At 47.3% G+C, this 13,036-nt stretch overlaps 1 protein-coding gene across 2 annotated transcripts; it reads left to right on the top strand.

Moving 5' to 3' along the window:
* The first annotated feature begins 50 nt into the window (after positions 1-50).
* LOC105477749 (coiled-coil-helix-coiled-coil-helix domain containing 4) lies at positions 51-12,809 on the top strand. 2 transcript variants are annotated; one of them, XM_011734447.2, is made up of 3 exons: positions 51-265; positions 8,352-8,450; positions 11,682-12,809. In XM_011734447.2, exons 1-3 carry the CDS (start codon positions 244-246, stop codon positions 11,987-11,989), a joined length of 429 nt encoding a protein of 142 aa, XP_011732749.1. In that variant the 5' UTR covers positions 51-243; the 3' UTR covers positions 11,990-12,809. The 2 variants fall into 2 exon arrangements, with proteins under 2 accessions (XP_011732749.1, XP_011732751.1); XM_011734449.3 differs by lacking the exon at positions 51-265 and adding an exon at positions 2,510-2,998.
* The last annotated feature ends 227 nt before the right edge of the window (positions 12,810-13,036 follow it).

Raw genomic sequence — 13,036 nt, 5'->3', positions numbered from 1 at the left:
TTTCTACTGCCTGGCGAGCTGCTGTGGGGCTCGCGACCTGCTGGGAAATGTAGTTTCCGGCTGAGGTGGGCCTGGCCGCGGTTAAGAGGGCGCCGAGGCAGGCGCGCGGCGGGCAGGCCTGGAGGGGGCGGGTCCGCGCGGGCTTCGGAGGCGCCCGCCCTGCCTGAGGAGAGGAGGTCACGGCGTAAAGCTGCAGCTACCGCCACTGCCGCTTCTGCAAGGTCTCAGGGACGGGCTGCAGCCATGTCCTATTGCCGGCAGGAAGGTAGGGAGGGCGGGCTGCCATGGAGACCGGCCTACGAGGGCCTGCGGGAGACACGCGGGCCCTGGCGCCCCGCTACCACGCCGCAGGCGCGGGCCACCCGAGGCGCGGCCCGGTTGCCCACCCTGGGACACTCGGAGGCGGGCAGGCTGGGGGGTCGCCACTCGTGTTTTGCGAATGAGAAAACCGAAGCTCTCGGGGGAACGGGACTGGTCCAAGGTCACAGTGAAGCCCGAACCCTGACCTCAGAGGGGCCTGTGCGTGGGAAGTCGTAAACTAGGCCGGGTTGGGGCACGGGAAATGCCGAGCACGTTGCGTGTGGCTCGTAACTGGGAATGTATGTTAATTATTACTACCGCTCCTGCCATACCCCACGTGTTGCCATTTTGCACGCGCCTTTAAAAGGCGGGTCCCGAAAAGTTGCTACTGGGGGTAGCGTGTGCTGTGCTGGGGTGCTAGGAGTTGTGCTAGGAGTTCTACTAACGGGAATGTTTTTGAGCCCCCTGCTACCTATCAGGCACTGTTCAAGGAAACTTACCTGGCTTGTCTCATTGATCTCGCTGCGCCCTTTGTAAGTCAGACTCTGTTACTGGTCACATTTTACTGAAGAGTAAAGTCTGACACAGGAGACTTGGCTAAAGCCACTCAGCCAGCAAATCGTGGAACCGGGGTTTGAGCCTGGGCATTGTGACCCCAGAACAGCCTTTTCCAATCTAGTGCCCAGTGGGTTGCAGGGAGAACCCTGCCTACCTCCCACCCCAAAGTTGAGCTCCAACCACCTAATGCTTCCTTGATGTTACTCTACCCAAGAGCTCAGAAGTACCCAAGCCACAGGTCGGAGGGCCTCCCCACACACTGCCACAAACTGACTCCTTGGCCCTAAGCTCCTACCTAACCCCTCCAGGCCCTGGTTTCCAGTGTTGTAAAATGAGATGTTGGGCTTCACTGATACAGCAAATATTCATGAAGCATCTTCTCTGCTCCAGAGAAGGGGGATGGATGGTTATAAAGCTACAGAGAGAGTTGGAAGTCACCCAGAAATTCTTTGGTGAATACTCCAGCTCCATCAGTTAATTCAAGCAATCTGAAGCCCAGAGAAGGAGGTGGCCTACCTTAGTTACACATCCAGTTAGGAGCATAGCTCAGCCTAAAATGCTGAGCCTTTTCCCTAGTAGCCCTGTCTGCTTCTAGAACCTCTCCTCCTCTGGGTTGTAAAGCCATAAGACTCACTCTTTAATGAGTACTATTATATTTCCGCTGATTACTACTTAATGTGTGCCGTAAGCAAAAGTCCTCTGCCCTCACCACTGTTGTTTTTAATTTCAAGTCTCTCTCTAATTTACTTCATTTAGCAAATAATTTTTGAGCCTTTGGGTATAATGAGGCTGTGCTGATAAACAAAACCCTCCTTCTCTTTGAGGATTTACAGGAGGCAGTTTTCTCTGGAAAGGGAGGCTAGGTCCATCTGCCTTCAAAACATGAAGCCCTTATCTTTTCCTGGTTCAAAGATCTCTCTTAGGAGATGAGTGAGAATTGAAAGCACTCACTTATAGGCCTTCCTTAGTATTTATCTTATCCATACCACTGTCCCCCTAAGAAGTCCCTAACTTTTTTTTTTTTTTTTTTTCCCACTGATCTTTATGCTTCCCATAGGATTTTTTAAAAAATGATCCCAAACTCCTTACCGTATCAGAGCTTATGTGATCTGGCCCTGTCTGCCTTTCCAGCCTGGTCTCTTCCCACCTTTTTGTTGCCCAGCCTCTAACCTCTTCGCTATACCCTTGGTTTGGTATATCCTGCCTTCACCTCTTCCATGGCTGACTCCTCATCCTTTAAAATTTAGCCTCCTGACCCTTTGTGTCTTTCACATCCTGAACTCTCTGAAATTACCTTTTTTATTTTTTGCCATCTTCCTGCCTGTCTTCTCCCACTAAGCTGAGAGCATCAGATGGGCTGTGGAATCCCCAGCATCTGGCACAGGGCCTGGTGTACAATGGGTGCCCAAATCTTTATTGAATCATGCGTGTACCTGCCCTCTGTCCTGAGTGAATCACTTGCCTGTGCAAGTTTATTTCAGGGGTCCACCTGCTACCCAGCCTTCAGGTTAAACTCCTTGGTTTGGCATTCGAGGGCTCTCATCCTGGCTCCCTGGCCTTGGGCTAGCCACACTTCTGTGTGTCAGCACCATGGTGTTTCTTTCTTAGTTTCCTCTTTCTAATGCAGAGCCTGCCCACTCGTGTTTAGTCAACATTTATAAAGCACATGTGATGTGCCAGCCATTGGGTATATAGTGGTGAGCAATGTGACACATTCTCTGCCTTCCTGGCATGGTGGAAGAGATTGCCATTAAAACATCACCAGACCAATGCATGATTACAGACTGTCATAAGTGACATGAAGGGAAAGCCCAGCATGCTATGATCATTTAGTGAACGGCTCTGTGGGGTCTGAGAAGGCTTCCTGAGGCTTCAGAGATCCTTTTAAATGCCACTTTTCTTAAGAAAACCTTTTGCAGTCCTCAATGTGTGTGAGCGAACACTACTTAAAACCCTCCTTTTGCACTCCAGGCTTTGCCCAGGATGGTCCCTTCTGGAATGTCTATTCCCTCCTTCCCTCCCTGAAGTTCTTTGTCAGGGACAAAGGTAGGATCCCTCCCCTTCCGTCTTCTCCACTGGATGCCTGTGTCGTATTCATCTGTGACCACCAGGTACTACCACAGAGCTGGAGCTAAGGAAGGTTTGTTGAGCTAAACTTCTAACACTTGCATTCTTCTTACACTCTGTCTGAAAGCTACTTGTGTGTTCTTCACAGATACTTGATTCTGTACGCGGGAGTTATATCTTTCAAAGGGATTAGATTCTAAACATGAAAGTCCTCAGCAGTCAGATTTATCAAACTCTTAGAAACCCCTTACTTTACTCGCTCAAAATACACCACAGGCACCACTCCCTCTGGCTTTAGATCTCTTTCTTGGGTTGAGTGTCAGAAAGTAGTGGTTGGAATTGTATCACAGGTGTATTGAATCAGCTTAGCCAAAAATGAAAGAAGACAAGTCCGTAGTGCAGGTTGCCATTCTCAAACATGATCCTGGTGAGTCAGCATCCATGGGAGACAAGAAACTGCTTCCTCTGCAGGACACACGGGCATTCCTTCTGGGGTGGATATGCTGAGAGATTCTTGCCTGTAAAGATCTTCCCCTTTCATGGGGGAAATCAAACTACTCATCCAAGGGATTTTTTGGTCTTGCTCACTTAATGGTGATAACCATTCTGTCTTCCTGCTTTCTGCTGGGACTGGGTGACAGAGCAGGAGTAGCGTCATCTCGGACAAACACTGGCACTTTAAGTTCCAGCTCCCTTTCTAGCCTCATGCATTTCAAGGAAATCACTTCTAACTATAAGCAGCCAGGAAGAGCAGACAGTAAAACACAGATAAGACACCTCGGTCATAGAGGGAGGTGGGGGAAAGTCTCTTGGGTAACTGCCAAACTTCACCCTCATACAGTGGACCCCAGTAAAACTGTGGGCCTTAATAAGAACATTCCTTTCCCTTCAGGTGCACTAAGATAGGGAAGCTAAAAGCAGTCCTGGGGGGGATATGCCTGCAGCTGCAGAAAGATGTGTGGAAACAGACATACAACTCTGCCTCCCAGATGAGCACAATAAAGAGACACGGAAGCAGTCCAAGCCTCTGATAAACTCTCTCACCCTGAATCCTTAAAAACTCTTAGTCTGTAAGAGAATGTGGCTCTGACCTGACTCAGCCAGCAGCCCACCTCAGGTTTGTTTAAAATAAACCTGTCCCTGTTGACTGAAAAGCCACCGTTCGTGTTTCTCTCCTCTTTCTTTAATTCTTACACTAGGGTCTTCATGCCGTAATCCAGAGTTGTTTCTCCATTCACTTTTTTCAACAAATATTGAACACCCACTTTGTCATTGGCACTATTCTGGGCTCTCAGGATACTGCAATGAACAGAATAGACAAAAATCGCTGCCTCTGAGGAGCTGACATTCCAGTGGGAGCATCAAGTGGTAAACATACATAGTATGTTGGGTGAAGAAAAGCACTTTGGAGAAAGATAAAAAAGCAGGATAAGGGAGATGGGCAGTGGTCAGGGACGGTGGCATGTGAGCAGGAAGTGAAAGCAGGGAGAAATCGCTGTGAGGGTACCTGAGGGAAGGGAAAGTGCTCCTGGAGGACAGAATACCCTGTGCAAAAGCCAGAGGTAGGCATGTGCTCAGCATGTTCAAGTAAAAGCAGAGGTCAGCATGGCTGGAGTGGAGGGAATGATGGTGGGAGATGGGGTCCAAGAGGTGAGAGATGCAGCTCTTTCTGGATATATTTGAAGATCGAGCCATTCTAATATGCTGATGGAGATGTGAGAGAAAGATGGGTTGGGGTGGCTCTACCAAAAGTAAAACTAAACAGCTGAGGGTGGAAGGTGTCTTGGTATCCGACTGCTCAGTCAGTTCTGTTCTCAGCCCCACCCTGAAGTCCTGTTCACAGAGTAACCCCTCGGGCCTCCAGTTCCCCACTCTGACCAAGGTTCTGGGGTGGGGACTGAGTTGATTCTGGGGGACCTCCCTCCTTGTGCACTTTGGGTTCAGCTTTCTTCACTGGTTAAGTCAGCACTCGACCATCAGCTCTCCCATTTCCAAGATATTATTGACATCTCTGAGCCTGTGATTGTCTCTTTTCCTGGCCACGTACCCTTTAAAACTTACTGTTGAGTGGGATTCTAGCTAACAGCAGAAACACATTTCACCTCCCCAACCATGTGAGGTAGGTCAGTGAAGCTGGTGGTAAGGCCTGGTTTCTGAGGCCCAGAGGGTACCTGAGCTCACACAGTGGGAAGTGCTAAGTCCAGCTTTGAACTCCAGTTCTCAGACTCTCTGTGATATTGAAGCCACTGTGAGCCAGAAGGTTTAACATAGTTATCCACCTCCTTCAGAACATGCATATTCAACTGCTTTTAAAGCTTATCTTAGAAATAAAAACACAAGCACTTTTAATTTTATTTTTCTGGAGAAATTGCTGAGAAATGTCATAAGAACTACTTGTCTAGCTGATTGTCCCACTGGTTGGCATCTTATGACTAGTCTGACCAGTTCTTTCTTTCACACTTAGATTTGTTAGGAATAGGTAAGCCTTGTCCTTGCATCGGTTCTTGAATTGAGTTTTAAATGTTCCAGAAAGCAGAGGCCCTCCAGGACAGGCATGCAATGGACAGTTTGCAGGAGACACACTCTGGATCTTTCAGACCAGAGTTCCTGTTCTGCCTTCATTTACTGCATGTCTTTTGGTCCGTTTCTCAGCTCCTGTGGTTTCTGTAAAATGGAGATAAAGTAATACCCACCAGTGAACTCACAGATATAATAAAACACATTGCATGGGACAAAAATGTATAAAAGATGCAGCTATTACTGTTCTACCTTTAATCCAGTGTGAACTGTGCTGCAAGGGAAAATGTCCAGGAAGGCACATGTGAGGACTTGGCCCAGTGGGAGGGACCTGGAATTCTCAGTGGGATTGTGCTAGGCTGGTGTTTCCTAACCTGGCTGTGTATCAGTCACCTGTGAAGCCCGTGAGCTACATGGATGTGGCAGAGAGCTCGATTCAGCTTTTCTTGGGTGAGGCCTGGTCTCTCTATGTATGGCAAACCCCAGGAAGGCCTCATACTTTACCACATTTGGACCCTTTGCTTTGTGTGCCTATGGCTGGGCCTCACCATTGGGCTGTGCTGAGCTGCCATCTTGGTCAACAAAACTGCCAGAGCTGAGTTGCGAAATTTGCATCAGCTCATTGTACTTAGCGTTCACCATTTTTACAGATTGCTTTTGAGTATTTTGGAAACTGGCCAGAATTACCAAGATTACTAGGTACTTTAACAAGTCCTGGCTGCCTGGTCCAAAAGCTTTCCCAAGTCAGCCACAGGGGAAAAGCAGTCTTCTGTTGGATGACATGCAAGGTGTTGTGGCAGAGACCATCTCTGGGAGCAGAAACCTCCAGTGTGTTGGGGGTCCTGGCCCTGTGTGTGCTGAGGGTTTTTTGTTGTTACTCTGTCCTAGCGTAAGAGACCCTGTGCAGTGTGGGCATGGCGTAAGGCACCAAAGTGCCCTCCCTCTGTCCCCTGAACTGTCCTTCTCACTGGAGATGTCGCTCAGTTTTTGTTGTCACTGCCCCCTGCCTTCCAGAAGCCTCTTCCTTAATTACATCAGTCCAAGCATGGGCCCAAGCCTTTTTCCTTGCTTTCCCCTCAGCATACCTGTGACCGAACTTTTCTAAATATAAAGAGAAAACAAAAAGTATAAAGTAATCAGAGATGCCTGCAGCTTTCACAGAGCCACGTTTCTGCAGGTCAGGCCTCTGTGCCCACAGTAGCCGCCACTCAGAGCCACGCACTTTTGGCCGTAGCTGAAGAAGTCTTCTTAAATGCATAGCACCTCCTATCCCCTTCCAGATGAGGGTCCCTGCACCCCAGATCTCCTGGGATCAGAACGCATGGTCAGTTGCTCTGTAGAATTTGTCATTCATCTTCACCAGGAAGGTACAAGAAAGATCTTGTTTGTTTACTTGGCAAACATTTCACTTGATTCTAAGCTTTTTGAGGCAGGGGTTGGGTCAGATTTTATTGTGTTTATTCATTGCCCAAGGTGCACAAGCTCTCAGGCAGTGCCTAGTCATGCTAAGTGCTCAGTGTCAGCTATCATTATTCTTGTGCAGATGTTGGTGCGGGGCAGTATGGGTGTGTAGAAAGGATCTCCAACAGTGTAGACTTCAAAGAATCCTGTCCTGTGTGGCCCAGCAAGTCACTACTCAGAGCCTCAGGCTCACCACCATTAAAAGGGGGTGCTGCCACCTCCCTCTCAGGGTGGCGATAGGATGGAGGAATGAACTCACACGGAGGACCAAGAGATGGACTGGCTCTGTCTGTTCTCTGGGTACTGCTGGAGAAACTGATGATCCGCATGCAGCGTGGGGTACCGAGGACAAGGTGCTTCTTGCCCGCAATGAGAATATCTGACGCATACCTGTGGTGTGGTTAGCTGATGGCCGAAGTTTTTAGGAAGGTGAGGTCAAGTGTTGACAGCTACAAGGTGTAGTGGAGAGGGCTGTAAGGACCTACCTTCTGCTTACATAGCCACTCAGCCTTGGTTTTCTCCTGTACTCGATGGGGGCTGAGCGTGATAATACTTCATAGGGGGTCACTGTAAGGCAGTTAATGTACCCACCCTGGTTTGGCCAGGACTGATATGCTTTTCTGTGCTCACCCAGCCTCCAGTGAGGAGAAGCTCCTAATATAAAATGCATTTGACTCTCACTGGTCTGTTTTCCTGTAGTCCTCAGACCTTCCGGCAGCCAGGCCCCAGGGTGAGGGCTCTGGTTTTGAACAAGGTGCTCTGCACTTTAGGCCTGCTGACTTTCCCATGCTGGTTCTCACAGGACCACAGTCCTGACCCTAACCACTGTGGGGTCTGTCCTAAAAAAATCAACTGCAGATGGTCACAGTTAAAAAGATCTGAGAAGTGCTTTTCCTCCTGTCCCCCTCCAGTTGTTATCCTTGTTGGGAAATGGTCCCCAGGCCTCTCGGACTGTGGGGAATGGAAGGGCTGCAGTGTTCCTCACCTTCATGACCCTTTCTTCTTCCGGCCACGATTAGGAGCCCTGAGGCCTAGTGGGGGTGCTGACTGTGGGCACTCTCAGACTGCCCGTGTCCTCAGCCTTTCAGAGGCAGGGGCCTGTGGGTACATCAGCTGTGTGGGCTGTAGTGATCTGTAGGCTGAGGACCCACATCACTGCACACTCACTTTGCCAGTGTGCTCAGTCTTCCTCCAACTTTTTATGCATTCTGAACCCTGTGGGTAAGCCCCTAGGACACTTTCTTGAGTGCTTTTTTTCCTGCCCTGCCCCTCATCCATCCCCTTTTGTTTCCTACCTGTAGCATATGAGAGCAGTTTGATGGTCACCTCACGTAGGGATGGCATATGGGACAGTCTTCAAACTTGGTTTGTATGGCGACTGCTTTGGGTTTAAAGCTGACTCACTGCTCTTGAATGAAACATTTCTTCCTGTGTTCTCCAAACACTAGGGAAGGATCGAATCATATTTGTAACCAAAGAAGATCATGAAACTCCAAGCAATGCAGAACTGGTGGCCGATGACCCCAATGATCCATACGAGGAGCACGGTGAGTGACATGGGGCCTCCCACATCAGGGCACTGGGGGGAACCTCAGTGTTCTTAATTCCTTTCCCATGTTTTCCTAGCCAAGGCCGAGTTTTCAGGTATCTATTCTCAGCCATAGACTATCTCTGAGGGCAGTGGTTTATCTTCCTTGGAGGTTTGAGGGACTGTGCTTGCCATCCTTGTTCTGATGTACTTCCCTGGCACAACAGTTAAGTTTTGGGAGAGGGTGTTAGTAGATTCCAGCAGTTATAGGTAGGTTAAGGTGACAGGGCTCGTGCTCAGACAAGTTGCCAGACTGAATTCTGCCACATCTAGCAACTTGATTAGCAAGTAGACAGTCATGTACCTTGTTCTGTAAGGTTGGTGAAGTCCCTGCTCTCTCTAACTGCTCCAGCAAGCACCTTACATGAAAAGGTCACTTGACATAGACAGCTTTCCAGCAGCAGGATTCAACTAACCTAGTCAGAGCTGTTGCACACTCCTTGGTTAATGGCTGAATATAACAGTGGTTGCTTAGGCCTAGGACATTGTTCCAAAAGTTTTGGGCTGCTAAACTCACTAGATACTTACTACTGCAGCCTGTGTGCGGTGGATGTGTGTATGCGGTATCCATGAACAATCTACGTATTGTACAGTACTCAGTTCACCAATCAAAAACCACTTCTAGTGTCCATGATGACAACTAACCTTCTAGTGCTAATTGGTAATTGAAGAGCATGAAGCAGCCGCATCGGGAATATGGGTTCCTGATTGGAATTTCTCAAATGCTAACTGATGTGTCTTTTCCTTCTGTAGGACCCTTTACTTGTTGCCCTGACTGATCCTAGGGGTCAAAGCATAAAGTATATATCCAGCACCCAGTGGGAGCAGCGGGAAATGCAGACATTATGCAAAGTGTTAGCATTCTGAGAAAGACAGCTGCAAGGGTAATCTTGATCAGGACTTACATGTCAATTCTAGTACCTTGCTTATCTTTAGATCCATATTAAGCACATTTCATTAATTGATCAAGACTATGGAGGCCTTCAGTACAAGTTGGGCCTTGTTTTGTTTGCCTCACAGTGTTATTAAAAACTGAATGTATCTGCCTTTAGACTGGGCTGCTCCCTCCAGATCCCACCATTCTTTACTGTCCCTGTTGTTTTTTTACCTGCTTCTGTCACTTGCAATGTGTCTGCTTGGATGGTAGGTATCCCATATGATGCATTTAGCTTTGCAGCCCCTTATAGTGATACTTTGTACAAAGAAGCATATAAAACACAAAGAACTCTGGGACCCAGGTTTCAACCTCTTAACTGCAAAATTACTAAGTGGGCCAAGTAAGTCACCATTTTATGCCATCTACCTGCCTTCCAGCACCCAGCTGTGCAGCTGAGATGGTGCTTGTAATAGCTAAGAGTACCAAGAAAAAAAGGTGGCAGAAGTAATTTTCCTAGAATCAAAACATCAAGAGGGCCTTAAAGATCATCTGATCCAATGAGAAAACTGGGGACCCAGGAGGGGACGGAGACAGACTCAGCCAGAGACTGGAACCTCAGGCCTTAGACTGCATGTTTGACAACACACTGCATCTGAGCTTTATGTAACATGCCAAAGGTACCCTCTGTGTGGATTTATATTGTGTTCCTGAAATGCAGATTGGCACCATGTGCTTTGTGAGGAAGTATCTCATTCCAGCTCACCTGCCCCTAAGAAATAATGAAATAAGGACTCCTGGAGACCTAGGATATAATTTTTTTTGTTATTTTTGATCAACCACCTGGTCAATTTGCACTGGGTTGTAATTTTTAAATGTCAGTATTATCTCTTGGAAACTGGTTATGCAGGTTTGTGAGCAGATTTGAAACTCCAGGGGGTAGCATTTGCAAATGTTTTTCCAACACTGAGGTCCCTGTCAAGAAGCAGTGAGATGTAGGGGAAGGGGCATGGCTCTGGGAATCCTGCCAGCTCAGTCTGCAGTCCTCACTTGGACCATGAGCCCCAGAGACTGCGTGTGCAAACTGGGGTTAGTAGCACCCACTGCAGAAGGTTGTCAGAAGGCTTATGTGAGTTACCAAGCATAACTTAATGCAGGAGAACTTGATCTGCAACTGCTGATGGTCCTGGGGGTCTGCTGCCTGCTAAGGGGGCAGCACTAGTTGGCATCGTCCATGCTATCCCCATTTTACAAGTAAAGGACAGGAATAGCTACAGCAGATCCATTGGTCAGTGGAGCTTCCCAAGCTGGAACTGAGAGGCAGGCGGGGTTTCGTCTAGGACTTTGGACATTAGTGCAGTGCGCCAGGCCTCGGTATTGCCCTGGAGTGAAGAATCATGTGTAATTTCACAGGACATTTTAGAGGCTCTCTTAGAAAGTACTTTCAGTCTCTTAATAAGACTCATGTAAGAAACTTCTATATGAATGATATGTCTGTCGCAAAGCTGAAAATGAAGCCATCATTTTGAGAGCATTTTGGAAAACCAAGAAATACTATTTAGATGTAAATAAAGTTCAGTGATAAGAAAAGGTATAAAAGTCAAAAGTAAGAGGCCTATTAATAATAGTGAAAATGAAAACCCATTTATAACCTTGTTTCCTCCCCAACACATATGTGCAGTTTAACAGTTTGGTTGATTTTCACAAGAATGCACTCACACTAATGGTAGGCCACCAGCTTCTCATTGTGCCGCATGTCTTGGACATCTTTCCTCATCAGTACATAAGGAGCAACCTCCTCCTCTTCACCACTCCCCAGGCTATGCTGAGCTTCTGAGAGCAGCTGCAGGGCAAGCTGGGTTCAAGGGGCAGGGAGCATGGGGGGTGGGGTGGTCCTGACCATCCATATGAGGAGGGGGATTAGAAAGAGGAGATCAATACCTCGGTTCCTTAAAGTGTTTGGGCTTTCAAAAAGCTCTTCACTAACCATTCAAGTGATCTCCTCCTCTTTGGGTTAGATGGGTCCCGGTATTTAATTCTTGGAGCACAGCCTCAGAGCACTGGGAGGTGGCTTAGAATAGACTAGTGTCACACATGGAGAAAGATATCATTGGTGGCTTCTCTCCCAGCTGGGCCAAGGAATACTGGATATGTGCTAGGCTTTAAATGTAATCCAAATCGAGGTGTGGGTCCATAGGCAACAATAGTTCCTGTTTTGCACCACCTGAGTAGCCTGTGAGGACTGGACTAGTTTTGTATTTTCTGAAACTTTAGAGAACATCTCTCACATTGTCCTTGCTTATCTTCCTGTTCTAGGATTGATACTGCCAAATGGAAACATTAACTGGAACTGCCCATGCCTTGGGGGAATGGCCAGCGGTCCCTGTGGAGAACAGTTTAAGTCAGCCTTTTCCTGCTTCCACTATAGCACGGAGGAGATCAAGGGGTCAGACTGTGTAGACCAGTTCCGGGCCATGCAGGAATGCATGCAGAAATACCCAGACCTCTATCCCCAAGAGGATGAGGATGAGGAAGAGGAAAGGGAGAAGAAGCCAGCAGAACAAGTAGAAGAAACAGCTCCCACTGAGGCCACTGCAACCAAAGAAGAGGAGGGGTCAAGTTAATGAAGGCCACAAGGCACTGGGCTCCAGTCCTTTTGGAGTGGACCTTTTGCAAAAAGGCCTTGTTGTCACCTTCCAGGAAAGTGTCTTTCCCTCTGTTGTCCTGTGCACTGTAATATACAAAATAACTTATTTTGATGATCAGGGGTCTTGACCTCTTGACATATACACTGAAAAAAATGGGGGTTGTATGTATGTGTGTCCTACCTAAACCTGTAGCTGCCACTTTTGAATTCTCTTCTCAGATTGCCCTGAATTTTGCCACTTTTAAATAACGTGCTGAATAAGCTCAGCAACTAAAAACCATTACCCAGGAAGGTTTCTTGTGAGTGAGCTGATTTATTCTGATTCATTATATTCCTTTTGGTAGATTTTATACCCCTTGGGGAAAATAATACAAGTATAGAAACAAAAACATATTCTCTTAAAAATGCTGGGGTGGGGCCATATCTACTAGCAGAGGCCAGATGGTCAGATACGATTTCTGCAAACCCATCTTGACCTTGAGTATGTGAAGGGGTACTGCACTTCATTCCTGATACATTTTGGTTTCCATGTTGGTGTGGAGCTCCTGGTTTTCTGTGTTTGGACGGTGAAGATTTGGACCCTCGCATTCACAGTCCCTTTCTAAGTGAAGGGAGAGGCTGGCTTGGCTGTTCCTTGTTATTCCGAAAGCCCTGGTTTGGGGCCCATGTTCACACTGGCTCTCAGTCTGGCCAGGTGCAATGTTCTTGAGAGGTGGGGACCTAATTATTACCAGAGTAGCAGGAAGAGAGGAAACATTGTGAATTAAGTATTCAATTAAAAGGAAACATGATTTCTACCTGATTTTGAATGTGTCCTTTGTTTTCACTAGTTAAAAATGTTTTCAATATAAAAAAGTATAAATTATGAACAATTCAATTGAAATTCCTCTGGAAAGATATTGGTAAACCAATTAGTCTGTTAAAATTTTCTGTGTTGAGTTCAAAGGAAGCTCACTTTTTTGTATGTGAGCAGATTCCTTCACACAGACATTGCAGTTAGTCTGTGAGGTGGGGAAGGCTCTTG

The sequence above is a fragment of the Macaca nemestrina genome, chromosome 2 (assembly GCF_043159975.1).
Source record: "Macaca nemestrina isolate mMacNem1 chromosome 2, mMacNem.hap1, whole genome shotgun sequence".
In the NCBI taxonomy this organism is placed as follows: Eukaryota; Metazoa; Chordata; class Mammalia; order Primates; family Cercopithecidae; genus Macaca; species Macaca nemestrina.
Note: the sequence above shows the minus strand (reverse complement) of the source record. Positions and strands in the feature narration are given on the sequence as shown.